The sequence below is a fragment of the Drosophila willistoni genome, chromosome 3R (genome assembly GCF_018902025.1).
Source record: "Drosophila willistoni isolate 14030-0811.24 chromosome 3R, UCI_dwil_1.1, whole genome shotgun sequence".
NCBI lineage: Eukaryota > Metazoa > Arthropoda > Insecta > Diptera > Drosophilidae > Drosophila > Drosophila willistoni.
In genome coordinates, this window is record NC_061086.1 from 8,031,351 (window position 1) to 8,053,325 (window position 21,975).

The following is a 21,975-nucleotide window of genomic DNA, read 5'->3' on the forward strand; positions in this document are numbered from 1 at the left end:
TGTTGTTGCTGTTATGTACATTGTCATATCGCAGTCTTTATTCCTCCTATTGTCCATTCTTTCTTTATTGTCAAAGTTGCATAATACCAACCACATAGCATAATCTTGACAGTAGCCCATTTTGGTGTAAACTATTGTTACTTGTCTGTCTGCTTTTGCCTCTGCTTCTGTATTTTCTGTTGTCTTTTGCCTATTCCATGATAATTAGTTAGTTAGTTTGTTCTATGTGTGCATTGTTTTTCTTGTTGTTGTTGTTGTTCCTTTCCTTCTTTGTTTCTAATTTGTGCGTTTCATCAACTTCGACGGTCTCTCTAGTCCGCATCGGCGTCGGCGGTGAGTTCGTTGACTTTCTTGTGAGTGCAGCAGCATTGATTGACAGTGGACATACGTGCAGCTCCCGCCGCATGATGAAACTCTGAATTTTTGTTTACAAATATTTTCCCATTTCCCAGTCTATCTTTGTCTCTTTCTTACGCTGTTTCTCTAGATCTTGTGTGCGTCTATATACAAAACTGTGAAAAGATAAATCATCAACTATTTTAACAATTTTCTAGACTAAATAAATTTATACAATTCTATACTATGGTTTTCCAAACATCGTTTATCAACTTTATCAAGAAATTCGTCTCTCGAAAGTAAATTTAATACTTGCGCGTCATAAAGTTTGAAATAGTTTTGGGTATGCTCCTTAAGATACTACGACTATGCATTGAGTTTCACAAATAGTAAAACTAAGAATAATAGAAAATAGTCTCAAGAAGTCAGGCAATCCTCTGTTGAGGATTAATAAAACCAAAACCAAAACTATTCCCAAAGATACCATATTAGCTAAGAACAACTTATGCAATTGAAACTGCTTATAATTGACGCACTTTTAAAAATGAATGAAAAGTGAATCATATGCTAAAGGCTCCTGCAATCACTTTTTAATTACACAATTTAATTTAAAGTGTTAAATGAACCTTGCACAATATATTCATAATTACCTCACACAGAAACGGCAAACAAACTACAAAATAATGATCGAACTTAAGTGCTGACTGGAGTGGGATAGGGATGGAAGTTGGTGTGTTTAGATGAGGCCTTGCGGCAGATGCTAATGTTAATGCTGCAGACGACTAGAAGAGATACAAATAAATGCCATTTATAGCTCTCGAATTGAACTGAGTTGCATAATACCGCATCCGCCATACTCCACTCTATCCGCATCCATGTCGTCGCCGTCTTGATCGTTGTCGACGTAGTCGTCGTCTAACATTTGGCCGCGTCTAGCGGCAAACACTAATTAGGATTTAGAAAAAAAACATGATCAAATTTAGAAATGCACCGAAATAAACCCAAATTCAGTTTTCACTGTAGACGAGGTGAAGCGAGATAATAAATGGAATAAATGCGTGAAAATGTGCCCTGATCCCAAAAATAAACCAAAAACACAAACACAGACAACCATACACAACGAATACAGATGCACAATTCACATTAAGAAGTTGCGCCGCCAACGAAATGTTGACCCCAATTTTTCATCGTCATCTCCTTTTTGGTTTTTGTTTTTGCAGAGCCGCCACGAGAATGGAACTGGAGGAGGCGGAGGAGGAGGAGGAGGCATAGAAGAAGGATGTATAAGTAAGACCGACGTTAATGATTTGGATACGGATGTGGCTGATGCCACCCAACCGGAGCGTCTTTGGCTGGTACATCGTGGCGGCTTCACGGCAGCCCTGCGATTGCCGCCCACTGCTTCTGGTACGCCCCACGAGGAACATAAGTTGAGTGTACGTCTGCTGCACAATGGCGAAGAGTTGATTGTCGACGAGGATGATATCGAGAAACAGAACAGCCCTGCCCTGGATCTGGCGGAGGATATTTGCGAATTGAAATATCTAAATGAAGCGTCTGTGTTGCATTGCCTGCGACAACGTTATGCCAGCAATCTCATCCACACTAAAGCTGGGCCCACGCTGCTTGTGGTCAATCCCATGGCTCCATTGTCCCTCTACTCCGAGAAGGTATGTGTTGCTCTGCACTGCACTGGTCTGGCCTGGTCAGGTTATTTATCAAATTTTGTTGTTGTCGTCGTCGTAGGTTGTCTCCATGTTCCGGGGCTGCAAGACGGAGGATATGCCGCCCCACGTCTATTCGCTGGCGCAGACCGCCTACAGGAGTTTGGTTGAATCGCGACGCGATCAAAGTCTCATATTCATGGGCCGATCTGGTTCTGGCAAATCCACAAGCTTTAAGCATGCTCTCAACTACTTGGCGTTGGCTGCTGGTATGTCTAGACGTGGTTTCTTTTGCCGCTATACGCTGTGGGCTGGCCCAGTTTGGGTGCCACACCAAGAGAAAAACAAAAAATGCAACAACAAAAATTGCAATCTGCGTTCGATTGGTTCATTTGCATTTTGGTTAGAAATGCAGCTGCAATTAGTCAAGTCTCCAAGACTCACAGAGAGCATTGTTAGATATAGGAAAAGCGAAGGCGGATCAGGGGACGAGTATCGGCTACGTATGGTTGATCTGTAAGACCTACCAAGTTGTTTATTCGTATGAAAAACTTCAAAAATAGGAGAAAGTAAGGGAAAGGGTATACAAAAAGTATAGAAGAGAAGAACATGTATAAGAATATACCTATATATAATTTTTTTGTTGCAATTGGAATATACTCTAAATATCTTATTTTTTAAATGTTCCATTCAGGCGCCTATAATAATTTTATAAATGCGGAAAAGGTTAGCGCTCTATGCACCATTTTGGAGGCTTTTGGCAATACAAAAACATGTCTCAATTCGAATGCAACACGAATGACACAGTTGCTTAGCTTGGATTTTGATCAGACTGGTCAAATTGCATCCGCTTCCCTGCAGGTGAGTCGAAAAATGGTATTTCATAATTCTAAATACATTTATTTACCCTTTTCTATCTTCCTATTCTATCAATAGGTATTGCTGCCAGAACGACAACGGGCAGGACGTCGGCTAGCCCATGAGCACAGCTTCCACATTATGACGCGGCTATTGGCTGGAGCAGCTGGGCTGCTGCAAAAAGAATTGCATTTGGAAAACATCACATCCGAGGATAGTCATCCGTTTATATCGCTATCCCAGAAACTTGAGGATCGGCATCGAGCGGCAAATGATTTTATGCGCACGGTTCAGGCTTTTGAAACGCTGAACATTGATGCCAAGGCAGTGCGAGGCATTTGGAGTATATTGGCTGCCATTTATCATTTGGGAATTGCCGGTGTGACCAAGCTGGGCACTGGTTCAACAGCTCGGACTCAGTTCGCCAATCCAACAGCAGCACGCAAAGCGGCTGGACTGTTGGGCGTAAATCTTGAAGATTTATCGGCGGCTGCTTTTGGGCTGACACAGCCCAATTCCAATGGAAACCAGTTGAGTCCCTCTAAGTCACCAACCTCGGACGGAGGACAGGAGTTGGCCTGGGAGTGCTTGGAAGCTTTGGTCATTGGCCTATATTCTGAGGCCTTAGCAGCTGTTGTAGCCTTGATAAATCGCCAGATATGCACATCGGCCCACACCATAGCTTCTATTATGCTGATTGATACGCCTGGTTTTCAGAATCCAGCCAGTTGTGGCCAACAATTGGGAGCCACTTTAAGTGATTTGCGTCACAATTATTTGCAGGAGCGATTGCAAATGCTATTTCATCATACCACATTGGTGGCTCCGCGTGATCGATATGCCCAAGAATTGGTCGAAATTGAAATGGACCAATCAACGGAAAGTCATCCGGGCCCATTAATATCCCTCATCGACAAAGCTCCACAGAATCATGTAGTGCGCTCATCACAGCGAGACCTACGTGAACACGATCGTCGTGGACTTCTATGGTTACTCGACGAGGAGGCCATCTATCCCAATTCAAATGACGATACATTCCTAGAGCGTTTATTCTCCCACTACGGTGATCGAGAACATCATTCACTGTTGCGCAAGTGTGCAGGTCCACGACAGATGGTTCTGCATCATTTGCAAGGCACCAATCCTGTGCTCTATGCAGTCGATGGATGGGTGCGACATAGTCGAGAGCATCCAGGAATTCGAAATGCTGTCTCGCTATTGCAGGATAGCAGTCGCGAGGAAATTAATCGTTTGTATATCGGATCTTTGACCCGCGGCTCTGGAGCCATGGTCTTTTGCGGTTCTTTTGCCGGTCTGGAGGGGACCCAATCTTTGCGCCGTGTGTCCAGCATTCGACGATCCTTCACCACAGCCGGAGTGAAACGAAATTCCATTATGCTGCAAGTGAAATTCACTGTGGATGGCATAATTGATACACTACGCCGCACTGGAACACATTTTGTTCATTGTTATTTACTGCAACATAATGCAGGCAAACATGCCAAATACACAGCCAACGGATCGCCTAACTCGCACGCCATGGCTCAGGCTGGCAGTGAAGAGGAAATGGTTAATATTCCACTTCTACGGAGTCAGGTGAGATCAAATACATAAGTGTTGGTTAATTTAATACGATTACTCTCGCTCTCCAGTTGCGTGGATCTCAAGTGTTGGAGGCAGCGCGACTGCATCGTCTGGGATTTCCTGAATCTGTGCCATTAGTGGAATTTGTTCGTCGTTTCGGCCTATTGGCCGGCGAGTTGGGCAGTAATAAGGATGTTAGCGTTGAGCAAATATTAGCTGTCAATGAGCTGGATGTGGCCAGTTATCGTATTGGACCTAGTCAGGTGAGCAATATTCTTTGTGAAATTTAATTTAAGTAAGGGAATAAAATTCAAGAAAAGATTCGTTTTAAATTTATTTGTACATTTGCTGTTAATGTTTATACGAATAAGAAAAGCACAAAATAGTTCATCTACTTAGATATTTAATGTATTTTGAACTGTTATTAGGACCATTATTTATTAACAAATCACAAATCGGCAACAATTCAAAACTTTTTGCTTTAGCTTTCGCCTACTGTATTACCTGTATTACCAATTCTTTAATTATTGAGGTTCAAACAAAAACACGTGCTTAGTTACATATTGAAATATATAAGTTGTCTTAAAATTAATTTAATTCTATAGTCGACAGGAACTAAATTGACTTAACCATTTTATTTTTATTTATTATTATTATTATAAATCAATTCAGCTAATCGCCAATTAACTGAAGGTGGTAGTTACAGATAAATGGAATAAATAAAATTGGTTGTGAAATCTATCAATTGGAATAATAAATATAATTTAAGCAATTTATTTGATTATGACATCTTTAGAATATATTCTATAAATTCTTTATTAAGTTTTATTTAATCATATAATAACTTATATTCTTATGCACCTAGAATTAAGCTTTTGGCAGTAGCGCTTTTTCCCTTTTCCAACAACACCAATCAACCAACTATATGACAGGCCGTTTTAATATCACCTGCCTAATGGTCGCATTGCTGCCACGGTCGAAGGTTGGGGCTTTTGTATATGGACTAAGTTATCGTTATAGGCAAAAGGCAAATGTTGCCGCGTACTAAAATAATAGACACCTTTCTTGGGCACTGCTGGCTCACCGCCCATAAAAGCGTTGGGAGTGCAGAGTGATGACGAAGGCGCTGCACATCCACAGGTCGCCGCTTGAATGTCATCTACTGAATTACAACGCACAGCTCCAAACATTTGGGGGCGACGCACTGACTCGACATAGTAGTACAAGGCAGCGAAGTGATCGCATACGAAATCAAATTCTGTGGCCGTTCCATTCGGACAATGAGGCTGGCCGAGACCCCAATTGACAAAGAAAGATGCATGACTCAAGCGATCACTGGGATTGCCCAGCAATGTGATATCCGTGTGAATGGATTCCACGTAGTTGGCATCATCGGGGGCCAATCGCTCCTTGGGCCCCAAATACCGCTGTACAAGTCCAGCAGGATCCAAAGCGATAATTGCTCCCAAACGTTGTGGTTTTAATAATTTTCCTGTTAAACCTGAGATATGGCAGCCAGCACTGTGACCAACTAGATAAAATTGTTCAAACGGCACTCCAGTCGTCTCATTTAAAAACCTAATGAATTTGGCCAAAGTTTGGGCTATTGACTGCAATTGTCTGGAGACACGGGGATAGCTTATGTCCAATGACTGGCGACTCCAATCCAATATAATGACATTAAAATCACCTCGCGATAAATAAGCATCCTTGATAGCTGCATTGGAGCAACTAGAACTGCTTCCTGCCCAGCCATGAATTTGTATCCTGATGGAACCGAAAAAAAAATAAAATCAAAAATTATAGCTGATAAACGGAAGCAAAGGAATAGTTTCGAATCACTAACCTAACTGGCCACTTGGCATTGAAATTAGAATTTTTAAGCACTTCCACATCACCTGGGCGCAACAATTGTCGCTTCTGAGGATTCAGTCGGGTGTAAAGATCGAATTGTAAGAGTTTCGACTGTGGTAACTTTGCCCGTGTACCCAGCAATATTTTTAATTCGTTTTGAAACATGCCTTCTACTAAATTCGACATTGTTATTTCACACTTGCCGCTCTCATAAGCAAACAATCGCCCATTGGCAGCAGCTAAAAAAAATAATACAGAAAATGTATATTTTTCATATATTTCACATTCAGAACGATTCTTAAATTAAGACACTCACTTCCCAGGGCTTGGCAGTGTATGGCACACATAAGGATAATTGAAATAGTTTTTTGAATAAATTGCATTTTATTCAAATCCTTTCTCAATAAGCACTTAAACTTCAAATTCGAAATCACAATCATGCGTCTGTTCGCAATGCTCGCACAAAATATTTTATTTATCTTCTTTTTTTCACACAAAATTCTCAGAGCTCGGTTCAGCGACACTGAAGCGTTAAAATGATACTTTTATATGTATATTTATATAAATACATATATTGGTATAGTATTGTGTATACCTCCGACGCTTTACAAGCTCTGAGCTATATTGCAAAAAATTCTAAATGGAGGCTTGGTTAAATAAAGAGCCAGCCCCAGCAAGCAGCTAGCAGCAAGCAGCAAGGGCGCCGTTAACGTCCAGTTACCCAGTTGGCCGGCCGGCTGCCTGGTTGGCTGGCTGGGTCGGTCACTGTCATGATGAACGCTCATTAAGGTGGCAAACTTGTTGAGTTCTGGCTCTGTTTTTTGATGCTTCTGCCATGAGCAGCTACTGTCCCTGTCCTTTGCAGCAAAACAATGCCAGCAATTGCAAGTATAAGTGCAAGGAAAACACTTGGGCTGCTAGTAGTGCTTGCTTTTCATGATCAATGATCGGCGATCAATTTGCTAAAACCGCCAAAGAACTTCCCTTCACCACGAAATCTCGTATTTCAACATTTGTCATCTTATTGTCTAGTTATCTAGATGCCGCTAAAGCGTTTTACTCTCACCGAGCTGGGGTTCCTTGTTTCTTCGCGAAGTTTGTATAATTTCTTGCCAAACTAAAAAGCCAACTAACTCAACTAAAATTATAATAAATCAAAATCAGATGAACTTCAAATAATAATAATGATAGTGTTGTTTTAGATGTTAGAAAAGCTCAAGGATAATCCTAAACTAATCAGAGTTAGCTGCAAGTGTATACAAGTATTGCCTAATCGAATTGAAATGTATTCAATTATTTAGTTTTCTCACTCCAAATTGTATAATTTCTTGTCAAGCTAGAAACTTTATTAATTTAAATTAGTATCCTATTCCTCATTAGTTAATTGAGAAATTAGAGAGTTTACAGTTTCCTTAAAATTTAGATCCAGTTTTTTTATTATGATATTTTTGAAATAATTTACTGATCCTCGATATAGTTAAAAACAAAAAATTATTGAAATTCAAGACAAACAAAGTATTTTCCTGCTTTCTATTTAAATGTGAGAATTAATAAAGAAGTAAGTGTCTAAAAAAGCTTAGTTTCATTTGGTATAATGATAAAATAATCAGACCTATCTGGAAGTGTATCTAAGTTTCTTCCAATGAACAAAGTTTGTTCTATTTATTAGTTTAACCACCCGAAATTGGAAATTTCGCAAGTCATTTGATCTAAGATGATCATCCAATGGGTCACAATTGGCTTTCACCGTTGGGGGCAGCCCAAGGCGGCAGGTGGCAGACGATTTTGTGTGCTTACGTATTCATTTATGCGTTATTAAATACATGCCTATAGATATATATTTATATATATTTGTATTATGTTAATTTATAGTTTTTTTAAACTTTTTTCTTTTGTAAACTTTTTGAGAGTTTTTCGGTTTGGTTTCGGTTATCGTGATTTACAGTTGTTGTGGAAACAGACAAGGTCCAAAAGAGATTGCCAAGAGCTTTTGTCTTATATAAAAGTGAACATCAAAAATCTTAATTGGAAAATTATTATATTTAATGTTTAGCAATGCTAATCAAATCGGACTTATTATTTATATTAATTACATTTAATGGAATAATTGCAAGTTAAATGGAATAAATCTGACATAGATAAGATTCGATATAAAGCAAATGTTAGTCAATTTATTTGAATGATTGTTTACAAAGGTTTTCCATTTTCATGTTTCAATTATTTATCATTTTCTCATAGACATTATTATCAAGCTTCATAGTCCAGTTACTATACCATACTAATTAGTTTTGCCAACAGATTCGCTCTCATCAAGTCAGTCGTTGATCTTTTTTGCCAGAAATAGTTGTAGTTACTCTTGATAACCATTTAGCCTGACTCTGACCGGGAATATCTAAACATATGCTCAGCAAACATCAACAATATCATCAACAACTCCAACCAACGTTCAACATTAAAAATATTTCGTTTTTGCATGAACTTTGCGGTGTTTTTTGAATCATTTAGCAGGTCTTACGTGTCGAAGCATAAAAGTGTGACTTTATGACTCGTCTTGACATTACTTGCTTACGATTTGTTTTGCTCTGGTCTTACAAACAAAAAAAAAAAAAAAATGAGCCATTCATACCAAAAGTTATTTGGTAAAGATCGTTAAACTCGTGCGTGCAAATCGTGCAAAAGTTTATTGACAGGATTTACGTCTTAAAGTAAATAATTTTAGCTTATTAACAAATTTGTCTGTTTGTTTGTTTGCTTGTTTGTTAATTTATTACTTTCAAATCTAATTGTTAATTCGCCTTGAGATTTCTGGCCAATCATTGAAATATCTCAAGAAAAATTCGTTTTATTGATTTCGACATGTTCGATTCGGAATCCTTTCTTATTGTGATTGTTTTACCCTGCAATTATTGTATTAAATGAGACCCGTAATTATTGAAGCCTATCTTCATCGTCGCAAGTCAGGCCCTCTGCCTGACCGCGGCACTACAGCCGTGGCCACACTTTCAATGAGACGTGCAACTGGCCTAAAAAGTTGGTGATGATTGAATGTTTAAACTAGTTTTTTTTTGTGTTGCTTTGGATTCTTTTGGGATTTTAAGCTTACATAAGCCTGACTAAGCATAAAAAAAGAAGTCACCTGTTATGATAGTCATTTCATCAACTTTATTGATTTGGTATACCTGTTTATGGTAATAATAGTTTGTTTGGAATGAAATGAACCCATTGGACAGTCAAATTTTCAAGGCCAGCATGCGTAATAAAATTAAAAATTAATTTCACTTCAATATGAAAGTCACTTTATCCAGATGCTTCTATAAGACTGAACAGGAGTGTGCTTACTTGTTAAACGGTATAAGTTACATGCTCTCAACAACATCTCAGGCATGTGGTTGGAATGGTGGAATGATGGTGACTTGATTCGGCCGCTTCGTTGGATGCCTGGGATTTTTTTTTATTTCCTGTTCTCGTCGTCCGACAACTGTGAATCGAACCCAAAAGGTGGGTAGATGGTGCTCCGAAAAGCGTTCGTAATACTCAAAACTTTGACGTCACTTGTTGCAAGTCCACTTTTATCGTCGTTATTGTTATTGTTTTTTGTTTTGTGTAGCTCTGTGGTGGCTCTGACGCCTGACGACTTTCACGGTCAAGTTCATTGGTGAGGCAATTGCATTGCATTGTTGCTTGCCGCCTCTGTTGACTGTCGTCTGTGGTATAGAATTCCCCCAACTGTGAATTAGGGATCGCTGGACCAGCCTCTTGGTTTTGCCAGTGCCTGGCACTTAGTCGGGTTTTCTACTCGGAGTTCTCCTCATGTTGCCTGTGTGTGGCTTATCAAATGGGAATCACAGTGTCAATGCCAGCGCCAGATTAAACAGCTGGTACAGAGACAGCGAATACCTTGTAAACATGCTCCTTCAGTTGTGCGGTCAGAGGAATGCGGTGCATGAGATTTGGCATCTATTTCTACTAATCTATGGACTGGCCAGTGTCTGTCTCATCAGTCGTTGTGTATGTATTTCGGTTTTGTTTTCGAATTATTTTTTTGTTTTCTGAGTGTGTGAGTGTGAGTGTGTGTCGGGAAAGTGTCGAAAAATCCGAAACCAATTTTAATTCCGACTACGATTACAGCAAAACCAAACAGGCAGGCAGTCAGGCCAAGCAAGGCACAAGCCAATCGAACGAATGTTTTGCTGGTGTTGTTGTTGTTGTGTTTGTCGTTTGACTTTCACCAAAAAATGACGTTGCGTTTACCAGCGACGACCTGGTGCAACCTGCAGACAAGCTGCCGCTGCCGCTGCCGTTGCTGCTGCATTCGAGCATAAAAACAAAAACCACATTTGACCAACTGCCTGCACATTAACATTTTCTTCATCAAAGTGAAATTTTTAACGTTCGCTTTCATTAGAAATGACACAAAGCCAGGCAATCGTCTGTCTGTCGATCTGTCTGTCGAAGGTGGGGCCTGGGTTGGTTTTTTTTTCGGACATTACATAATATTTTTAGGCGGAATTCTGTCTGTCGTCAATGTTGCAGCTTAAAATTAAAACATGAAAATCTCATTAACGCCCTGGACAACTTACACACACACACACACATACTGGGAAAAAGGGGGGCGTGTTACTTAATCAACTGGCGCATTAATCTTACTAAAAACCCTATATAATGAGTGGATATATATTTTGATATTGCATTTAAACTTGTTTTTTAATTATGAAACAAAAGCAGGAAGTTGCATATACATATATATATTTTAGGCATATTTTTCAAAAAGAGTCTCAATATTTTAGTGACATCTTGCCCAAGGACTCGATGTTAACTAGCTGATAATTGCTAATCGAGCATGAAAGTTGATTTATTTTGATTATATTGAGTAAAGGGTTATTTACGATGAGATCAAAAAGAAAAAAACACGCCAAAATAAAGAAGAATGAAAAGAAGATTGGACATTGAAATTTATTTGTGTCCATAAGTATTTTCCTATAATCACTATTCAGGTCTCCAAACCTTAATCTCTTCGGTTAAGTAGAAAGATGTCAAAGATGCTGTAACATAAAACCGCATTATTAGTATCCTTCAGACTGTGGTTAGTTTATGTTTTGAAAAGTCATCCCTAATACCTCTTACTTCCTTTCTTCGGGTAAAGAAAACACTTTTATGTAATATTCATAAATTCTTTGTGAACTTGCGTTGTATAATAAAATTAGTTTTCCCAATTTTCCTTGGCTTGGTCGTGTCTACTTAATCTTCACTAGCCGGGCTAATGAACTTTCAACCTTACTTCCACCTCGATTCCTATACAAATATTTGCTTCGCTTGTGCCCTGAGTCTATTTTATTTTCTTTCATTTCCAATCTCTTGTGGGGTCTCTGAGACCAATTGCTGACAATGACAAAAGCAAAACAAGACCCTTGGCGTAGTGTGATGCGACTATGGCCAGCCAGTGGCCAATGCACTTGTTTCACTTTTCTTTATGCAAGTCCATGATGACTCTCATTATGATGATGATGTTTGTCATCATGATGACGATGACGTCTACCATAATGTTGATAATTAGACTGGCCAACTATAAATCGAGCATATGAAAACGCTGATTGTTGATGTCGGCAATTAGCATCGAATCGAACCTAAGAGGCTACTGCAACACGTTGCAGACTGTTGGTGTGGTACACCGCCCCTGCTTACCCTACCTCAATTACGGTAAGCCGCGACGATGGTGACTGCGACCATGTCCACAGTTTTTGTTGATGTTGTTGTTATTTTTTTTTATTTTACTTTTCGTTTTGCGTTGATAAGCCACTTTCGAATGCAGAGGCAATGTTTGGTTTGACTGTTGGCCGTTTCAAGACTGGCCAAGAAATTCAGTTGCGTCGCCGAGCTCAAAGAGAAAACAACACACGAATTACGCGCCCCAAAGATATCCCCAGGTTTAGCTACAGCTCCAGCCATAAACTCCACCAAGCTGCACCAGCTCCAGCTCTGTGTGAAAGTGTCGGCATCGTCGTCTGGTCAGCGAAAGGAAATTTGCAATTTATTGCAAAATTTTCATTAAACTTTTACTTTACATAATCATTGTTGTCGTACATCATGTACAAGCATACGGTCAAGTCCAAATTGTCGCAGGTTCGCAGTAATCCGCCTCAGGCCACAGCCACGCCCATATCAAATGGAAATCATAGACAAATGCATGGCCTGGGGGCTGGCAAGAAGTTCTTTTCCCACATACGACACAAAATTGAGGATAATCTAACGCCCAGATTAAGTGGAAAACTATATTACAAAGGAAGTAAGCACACACGATCCATGAGTGCACTCAGTCTGGTGGACACCAATGGCTGTGTGGATGGCAAATATACTCCGAAGGTGCCAATGTCTCTAACCCCAACAACGGCAAAAACAACACCAGCAATTTCATCATCAATGCAGATGACCTCGAGCAGCATATGTAGTTATGTGGACAGCGACGACGACTTGGAGAGCCAATTGAGCTTGAGCCTTAATCTTGCACAGCAATCGTTGGAAGATGAAATATTTGCCGAACTGGAGAAGGTTGCCCATGATGAGAGCAAATTGAACGAGGTATTGCAAAGTTTTGATCAAATTCTAAGTGAATATCCACCGCCAGTGACCAGCACAGTAGAGGAAATGCCAATGGCTATGGTTACTTCTGTCCCACCTCCGCCACCGCCTGTCGAATTCAGTGATGACAAACAGCAACATTGTTATTGTTTTTGTTTTATTTTGTTTTGTTATTGTTTTTTGTTTTGTGTAGCTCTGTGGTGGCTCTGACGCCTGACGACTTTCACGGTCAAGTTCATTGGTGAGGCAATTGCATTGCATTGTTGCTTGCCGCCTCTGTTGACTGTCGTCTGTGGTATAGAATTCCCCCAACTGTGAATTAGGGATCGCTGGACCAGCCTCTTGGTTTTGCCAGTGCCTGGCACTTAGTCGGGTTTTCTACTCGGAGTTCTCCTCATGTTGCCTGTGTGTGGCTTATCAAATGGGAATCACAGTGTCAATGCCAGCGCCAGATTAAACAGCTGGTACAGAGACAGCGAATACCTTGTAAACATGCTCCTTCAGTTGTGCGGTCAGAGGAATGCGGTGCATGAGATTTGGCATCTATTTCTACTAATCTATGGACTGGCCAGTGTCTGTCTCATCAGTCGTTGTGTATGTATTTCGGTTTTGTTTTCGAATTATTTTTTTGTTTTCTGAGTGTGTGAGTGTGAGTGTGTGTCGGGAAAGTGTCGAAAAATCCGAAACCAATTTTAATTCCGACTACGATTACAGCAAAACCAAACAGGCAGGCAGTCAGGCCAAGCAAGGCACAAGCCAATCGAACGAATGTTTTGCTGGTGTTGTTGTTGTTGTGTTTGTCGTTTGACTTTCACCAAAAAATGACGTTGCGTTTACCAGCGACGACCTGGTGCAACCTGCAGACAAGCTGCCGCTGCCGCTGCCGTTGCTGCTGCATTCGAGCATAAAAACAAAAACCACATTTGACCAACTGCCTGCACATTAACATTTTCTTCATCAAAGTGAAATTTTTAACGTTCGCTTTCATTAGAAATGACACAAAGCCAGGCAATCGTCTGTCTGTCGATCTGTCTGTCGAAGGTGGGGCCTGGGTTGGTTTTTTTTTCGGACATTACATAATATTTTTAGGCGGAATTCTGTCTGTCGTCAATGTTGCAGCTTAAAATTAAAACATGAAAATCTCATTAACGCCCTGGACAACTTACACACACACACACACATACTGGGAAAAAGGGGGGCGTGTTACTTAATCAACTGGCGCATTAATCTTACTAAAAACCCTATATAATGAGTGGATATATATTTTGATATTGCATTTAAACTTGTTTTTTAATTATGAAACAAAAGCAGGAAGTTGCATATACATATATATATTTTAGGCATATTTTTCAAAAAGAGTCTCAATATTTTAGTGACATCTTGCCCAAGGACTCGATGTTAACTAGCTGATAATTGCTAATCGAGCATGAAAGTTGATTTATTTTGATTATATTGAGTAAAGGGTTATTTACGATGAGATCAAAAAGAAAAAAACACGCCAAAATAAAGAAGAATGAAAAGAAGATTGGACATTGAAATTTATTTGTGTCCATAAGTATTTTCCTATAATCACTATTCAGGTCTCCAAACCTTAATCTCTTCGGTTAAGTAGAAAGATGTCAAAGATGCTGTAACATAAAACCGCATTATTAGTATCCTTCAGACTGTGGTTAGTTTATGTTTTGAAAAGTCATCCCTAATACCTCTTACTTCCTTTCTTCGGGTAAAGAAAACACTTTTATGTAATATTCATAAATTCTTTGTGAACTTGCGTTGTATAATAAAATTAGTTTTCCCAATTTTCCTTGGCTTGGTCGTGTCTACTTAATCTTCACTAGCCGGGCTAATGAACTTTCAACCTTACTTCCACCTCGATTCCTATACAAATATTTGCTTCGCTTGTGCCCTGAGTCTATTTTATTTTCTTTCATTTCCAATCTCTTGTGGGGTCTCTGAGACCAATTGCTGACAATGACAAAAGCAAAACAAGACCCTTGGCGTAGTGTGATGCGACTATGGCCAGCCAGTGGCCAATGCACTTGTTTCACTTTTCTTTATGCAAGTCCATGATGACTCTCATTATGATGATGATGTTTGTCATCATGATGACGATGACGTCTACCATAATGTTGATAATTAGACTGGCCAACTATAAATCGAGCATATGAAAACGCTGATTGTTGATGTCGGCAATTAGCATCGAATCGAACCTAAGAGGCTACTGCAACACGTTGCAGACTGTTGGTGTGGTACACCGCCCCTGCTTACCCTACCTCAATTACGGTAAGCCGCGACGATGGTGACTGCGACCATGTCCACAGTTTTTGTTGATGTTGTTGTTATTTTTTTTTATTTTACTTTTCGTTTTGCGTTGATAAGCCACTTTCGAATGCAGAGGCAATGTTTGGTTTGACTGTTGGCCGTTTCAAGACTGGCCAAGAAATTCAGTTGCGTCGCCGAGCTCAAAGAGAAAACAACACACGAATTACGCGCCCCAAAGATATCCCCAGGTTTAGCTACAGCTCCAGCCATAAACTCCACCAAGCTGCACCAGCTCCAGCTCTGTGTGAAAGTGTCGGCATCGTCGTCTGGTCAGCGAAAGGAAATTTGCAATTTATTGCAAAATTTTCATTAAACTTTTACTTTACATAATCATTGTTGTCGTACATCATGTACAAGCATACGGTCAAGTCCAAATTGTCGCAGGTTCGCAGTAATCCGCCTCAGGCCACAGCCACGCCCATATCAAATGGAAATCATAGACAAATGCATGGCCTGGGGGCTGGCAAGAAGTTCTTTTCCCACATACGACACAAAATTGAGGATAATCTAACGCCCAGATTAAGTGGAAAACTATATTACAAAGGAAGTAAGCACACACGATCCATGAGTGCACTCAGTCTGGTGGACACCAATGGCTGTGTGGATGGCAAATATACTCCGAAGGTGCCAATGTCTCTAACCCCAACAACGGCAAAAACAACACCAGCAATTTCATCATCAATGCAGATGACCTCGAGCAGCATATGTAGTTATGTGGACAGCGACGACGACTTGGAGAGCCAATTGAGCTTGAGCCTTAATCTTGCACAGCAATCGTTGGAAGATGAAATATTTGCCGAACTGGAGAAGGTTGCCCATGATGAGAGCAAATTGAACGAGGTATTGCAAAGTTTTGATCAAATTCTAAGTGAATATCCACCGCCAGTGACCAGCACAGTAGAGGAAATGCCAATGGCTATGGTTACTTCTGTCCCACCTCCGCCACCGCCTGTCGAATTCAGTGATGACAAACAGCAACAGCAGCTCTTGTCGAAATCGTTCAGTTCTCTGAGCATAACTGGCAGGGGTAAAAGACAAATTTATCAAACACCAGAGCTGGCCAATTCCATGTTATTGATTCGTCGTTCCAACTCCACAAGCAGATACAGTTCCCTATGTGAACTGAACGCTCCGTCTTCACTGAATGGCAGTCGTATACCCATTGCCATATCAAAGCATTCTAGCAGTTTGCGTAAAAGTAGCGAAAGCTTCTATCTGGAGCAGCCAAAGGATACTAACAAAAAGCGTACCAGATCCCTGCTGATCTTAAACACAAGTAATGTCATGGCATCAGCCATTAAACCCAAACCGAAACGTGCAAATTCTACATTGGAAAAGCCACCGCGACGAAGCAATACCAGCTTAAACAGAGTCAACTCAAGGAACTGCCAAACATCGACCAAGACGCCCAATGCCAATGCCAATAGTGATGAGCTGCTGGTCAAATGTCTGGCCAAAGGTCATGAGATTCTACGTAAAGTGGAAAATCTGAATACCAGTAAACCGGCACAACGACGTGCCACTCGTGGCATACACAAAGAGCATTCGCAGGTGTTAAAGAGCAAAAAAAAATTGCAGAAATTGCAATATGCCAACGAGGAGAAAGTAAGGAAGCCCAAATTAGAATCCTGCAAGATAATTCCACCCAAATTGGGTGAGACATCGGATAAAAATCAGGAGCTATTGGTTCAGGTTAAAGTGGCAGAGCGTGTGCGTCCTGTTAAACAGAAGCAGGTTGATGTAGATCAGGAAGAGCATAATGATTCCGATGATTCGGGCCATATCAGTAATACGGTTCTGTCCATTTCGACATCAACAACCAATTCAACGGGCAGCCTATGCGAATCCGAAGGCGAGGATATGTCCAATAAAATGCCTAAATCGAATAAAATTAAAGAACTTTTGGAGAAATTTGAAGCGAAAGCTTTAAATGGAAATCCCACTCCCAATCTCAGTGCGATGGCTACCACAACCACGAAAGTGGCTCAGGTTCAGGCAGTACGCTGTATACACACTCAGGTGGAGATTTATCCCACATACACGAAAGAGGTAACTATACGGCTGAGCTAAGGCCCAAGATGAGGGACGATAAGATCAACAGCCGATATCCCTCCCCCCCCCAAATTCAGATAAACAAAACTTAACTTTTATGCCTTGTATCTACTATATATTCTAACTGTTAACTGGAATAAAACTTATTTATTTATTGTATTAAAGAACAAATTTTGCTTCTTGGGTTTATCTTTTCTAATCTATCTACTCTATTTTCCTGCTTTTGGTTTACGGACGTATTATTTTGTGTGCTTGTAGTTGTTGTTATTGTTGCCACACCCTCGTCTATAAGTTATATCTCCCCCACATACTGCAATTTCACATTGGTTTACTTTCCTTTTTCTCTTTTGTTATTTGTTTTTTTTTTTTTTTGTGTATTTTTGTTGGTTTCTGTATTGTTGTTGTTGTTGTCTACGTGCGATGCATAATTAAACAATTTGAAAATAGTTTCTCGCGAATTCGGCGACATATTAGTAGACAGGCACACCTTGAAAGGTGCGTCCGTCCCACCTCTGAGATGGGTTAGGATGGGTAGTCCAAGAGCGGAAGAGGGAGAGAGCAAGCATTGACTAACTAATTTGTATGTACTGCCTGGAACCCACATAACGCACATCAACGTACGGTTTGTTGTCCACATAAAAAGTAGCATTTAACGCTCGAATTAGTCCCTCCATTTCTTCGTTTGCAGTTTATGGGCAATGTCTTGTTTGAAATTTCATTTTCATTGCTCATCACTTTCACACAAATCACAAATGAGACGCGGCCGCAGGTGTTGCTGCACCTCCGACACCTTGACCTTCATTTCCTTGAATTCGAATTGATTTGATTTGGTTTTCTTGTGTAAGATTATGCTGCAGCTGCATATGGAAATGAAGCTGCAGTTGCAAAAAATAATCAGAATAATCAGAATCCTGCTGGCACAATTAGCAAAGTCCAAAGTCATACGTTGCTCCATGTAAATAGATATATTTCAACTTAATTTTCTTTAAATCATATATATTTATGGTAATGCGGAACATTTGAACTCTTCTTGCACCTTACCAGAGAGTAAAATTCAACAATTTTATGAAACTAGTTGGAAATAATTTGAGTACACATAATAGGACTTTATTGCTCTAATAATAATTATAGATAAAAACATTTGAGTTCCCTCTTTAATTTGATAAACCCTTTTTCTTATTTTATGTATTAATATTTCTCTTTATTCCACTTTGCAGATACTATTCCGATCTGGTGTTTTGACAGAGTTGGAAGCCAAACGCGATGTCCTTCTCTCGGATCGTATTATACAATTACAGGCATTTTGTCGTGGTTATTTGGCACGCAAAAAGATGTCGCAACGACGTGTCCAGGTTAATATTGACCCATATACATACATATATAGTCTGATAGATCCAATCGACTCATTTGAGTATTAATTTTTCAGGAATTGGCTGTACGCTGCATTCAGCGAAATGTCAAAGCCTTTCTGGCCGTACGTGATTGGCCTTGGTGGCGTCTCTTAGTTAGGGTCACTCCGCTTCTCAATGTCCATCGCACTGAAGAACAATTGAAGACCGCCAACGAAGAGTTACTTATGCTGCGCGCAAAATTGGAGAAAATTGAATGCGATCGCAGTGAGGTTAAGGCTGAGAATCAAAAACTAGAAGCCAAGGTAAGTCTAATCAAATGTTTTAGATCTATTTAAGAATTAAGTAGGTATCTATTGCGTCAGTTGCTTTTATAAATATTTCTTAACTGACTGCTGTCAGAGGCAGATGACATGACACTTGGCTTGGCATATCATCTCGGCCATTCGCGTTGGCCAAGCATTTTTGGGGCAACAGAACTATACATTTGCGGCAATATGTATACATACATATATAGATACATAATAGCCTAGTGTGAGATTATTTAAGATCTCTTTTCTCAATTTGTTTGTTTTAGCACATTTAGATCAAATGAAAATTAAATTAAAAAGGCCTCAAAAATAGAATTTCGAAATTTAATGAACCGATATCAAATGTAATAGGAGAAATATTTTTGGCTAACATCAAGATGTCGTTTTGAATTTCGTTAAAAATGTGTACAAACTCTTTGATGAAATTATGTTTTAAAGCGCAGCATAAAGACCTGAAAACTACATCTATAATTTATGATTTCTCACTTAAATGCTTCTCTTAATGCTCTAAAGAGTCATAAATTTCTGTGGACTTTCAGCTAACTTGAAAATGCAATTGTTTTGGGTTAAATATCCGCTGCTTTGTGGCATCTTTTTTATGTTGTTTGGGAAAGAAATTAAAAATAACTTATTGGGCATAGAGTGCGTCTATTGAACACCGAATGACTGAGAAGGATGGCAGGCAGGCGAAGCAGACAACATGCTTTTTTAAAAAATGAAATTCGAAAAGATCATTAATAATACGTTTGTCGTGCCACAATTGAGTCTGCAGCTGGGCCACATGTTTGAATATGTATTATTCCCCTTAAGTCTCCCACGACTCTTTCTCCGCCTCCTCCTCGGTGTCCGTGTCCGGTTTTGTTTTACATAAGATCAACAGTTGGGTAAATTGTATATGGTATATATAGATTTACATACGCATATTAGAATATTGCATAGATTATGTGATTTTGCAATTTGTTCTTTATATTGCCGGATTTCTCTTTAAATGTTGCTCTTTGTGGGCGCTTTTGTGCTCTCACTGTGTTTGGTCAATAAGACTGTGCCGGGGAGCTTTTTTTTTTGTTCCTTCTTGTTCGGTTTCTGGCCAAGAGGCACGCAAAAATCACTTGGCTAGTAGTTGTTGAGCAAACGTCGCGTATACCGGAGGGTCTGGCGCTTGTGTGATCGTGTTCGATATGATGCGATCATTGCGATCTACAATCTGAATCCGATCTGTACTCGTTTTCGTTTGACTCGGCCAAAAAAAACAAAAGAAACGCGCCGCCCCGCGCCGTGCCGTAAAAACGAACGGAAAACAGCAAAAAGTTAAAAAAAATTTAATTTTTGCTTTGGCAATTTTATACGCGCGCGTGCTAAAGCTAAAATAAATCGCATTTCTTTGAGATAAATTTAAAATTGCAACATACACACACACATACACATACACACACGCATACACACACAAACACATACACACGATAAAAAGGGGAGACGCATGTACAGTGATCTCAAAGTTGTCTCAAGTTTTTTGACAATATCTTCTGACAACTGACCAAACAACCAACCATATCATAACGAATCTCAACCCAAAAAAAACGAATAACCGAAACGAAAAAATACCAACCAAAATTGGCAAAAACGAAATTGAACCGATATACGGATATTATACTAATTTCCGATCCCAATAGTCATCCAACTAACTCGAAAAACATCCCCATCCCATTATCCATATCCATGCCTCCCTTGTCGCCTGCTAATGAGGCCCTTGCCGATATTCCAGCTTCAGCAGCAGCGGCGACCTTAAATTCCAGCAATGAAATTGAATCAGTAGACACGGATAATTTAGAGAAAGAAAAATTCTTGGCCCGTGTGGTGGCCGCCATGAATGGAGGCCAACGGTCCCCGAATAATAGCAGCGGTTCGTCGTTGAACTCCATGCTAAGTGGCTCACTGTCTCGTCCGCCCAAACCGCCCACTAGTCAGGCGCGAAAGCAAATACGTTTACTGCCCAAGCAGCGAGAGCAGAGTCCCATTCTTAGCAATGGACATCACACAACAACAACAAGACAAACACACAATCACACCGCTGTCACAGGCAATAGCACACGCAGTAGCAGCGGAATCTCGTCCTACCAAACTCAAAATGGCTATGGTAATAACCACATAACGATGAAAACGAAAGAGGAGAAGGAGGAGGAGAAGAATAAGTCTGAGAGCCATTACGAGATTTCGCTGAAATTGCCAATACACAATTCATCCACAGGACAAAACGGAGATGCCGCCACAGCGGATCGTTTACGTTTAGTTCAACGTTCGCCAAGTCCAGCATATTCGGTGTCCTCGCGGTGCTCCACACAATCGAGCATCTCGCTGAATTCTTCGTCTCGCCTGCAAACGCCACCCAGGCGCATATTTCCACAGACCTACACAAGGGGCACCGGTGGCCTAGATGCATACGAGATGCGCCAGCTCGAGAGTTCCCCTGTGGTCCTTGATGGGAATCTATCGTTTGTCTTGGGCTGCCAGCGCCAACCTGTGCATCAGTCGATACGTGCCTCTCCCTCATATGAGGATCCGCGCACTTCTTCGGCATATCTGAGTGAAAAAATCCAAAACTTCCTTAAACGCACCGATCATGTGCAAGAGGAATGGACAGCCATGGGCAGAAGAACGCGTCGCACTACCACCAGCAGCAACAACTCGGTCCGAGAGGCGAGTCACAGCCGTTGTACGACACCCAGCAACTCCTCCATCTATGATGACTACGATACCATCTCTCTAATTGAACGTCAAAGAGAAAGAAACAGCATGGAACGTTGTGGTTCAATTGGACGTACTCGCTCCTCGCAAAATATATTGACCAAGGCATTTCAATTGGCCAAGCAATTGCCCCATACACCCACATCACGAGCAAACTCATTGGCCAGGGAGCGAGAGTCATCAGTGGCCACTACAACAGATGACGATCGCACCATACGCGAGGAGGATGACGAGGTAACCTTGGGCTGAGAACTGTCCGTGACACAGTCAATGGTTGACATCATTTTCAATCACTAAACCGCCCACACCTCAGGTGTTGATATGTCC

The 21,975-nt window shown here is 40.4% G+C and overlaps 3 protein-coding genes across 10 annotated transcripts in view; 2 read left to right on the forward strand and 1 right to left on the reverse strand.

Moving 5' to 3' along the window:
* The window catches only part of LOC6651065 (unconventional myosin-XVIIIa), a 33,087-nt gene that overhangs the window by 5,757 nt on the left and 5,355 nt on the right, over window positions 1-21,975 (forward strand). For 4 of the 8 annotated variants that reach the window (XM_002073192.4, XM_023180167.2, XM_023180168.2 and 1 more), the window contains 7 exons: window positions 1,557-2,006; window positions 2,083-2,269; window positions 2,695-2,861; window positions 2,937-4,454; window positions 4,511-4,705; window positions 18,464-18,598; window positions 18,673-18,900. In XM_002073192.4, the coding sequence (XP_002073228.2) occupies window positions 1,557-2,006; window positions 2,083-2,269; window positions 2,695-2,861; window positions 2,937-4,454; window positions 4,511-4,705; window positions 18,464-18,598; window positions 18,673-18,900 (2,880 nt within the window). Of the gene's footprint in view, window positions 1-1,556; window positions 2,007-2,082; window positions 2,270-2,694; window positions 2,862-2,936; window positions 4,455-4,510; window positions 4,706-18,463; window positions 18,599-18,672; window positions 18,901-20,079; window positions 20,214-20,575; window positions 21,883-21,975 lie in introns of those variants that run through there. The other 4 variants (XM_015176942.3, XM_023180169.2, XM_023180170.2 and 1 more) reach the window with 3 other exon arrangements.
* LOC6651066 (lipase member H) lies at window positions 5,300-6,643 on the reverse strand. The gene is made up of 3 exons (XM_002073193.4): window positions 6,613-6,643; window positions 6,289-6,535; window positions 5,300-6,209 (listed from the first exon to the last, which is right to left on the reverse strand). Exons 1-3 carry the CDS (start codon window positions 6,641-6,643, stop codon window positions 5,387-5,389), a joined length of 1,101 nt encoding a protein of 366 aa, XP_002073229.2. The 3' UTR covers window positions 5,300-5,386.
* On the forward strand, window positions 15,494-17,461 carry LOC6651067. Its single transcript, XM_002073194.4, has one exon. It carries the CDS (start codon window positions 15,543-15,545, stop codon window positions 17,262-17,264), a length of 1,722 nt encoding a protein of 573 aa, XP_002073230.1. The 5' UTR covers window positions 15,494-15,542; the 3' UTR covers window positions 17,265-17,461.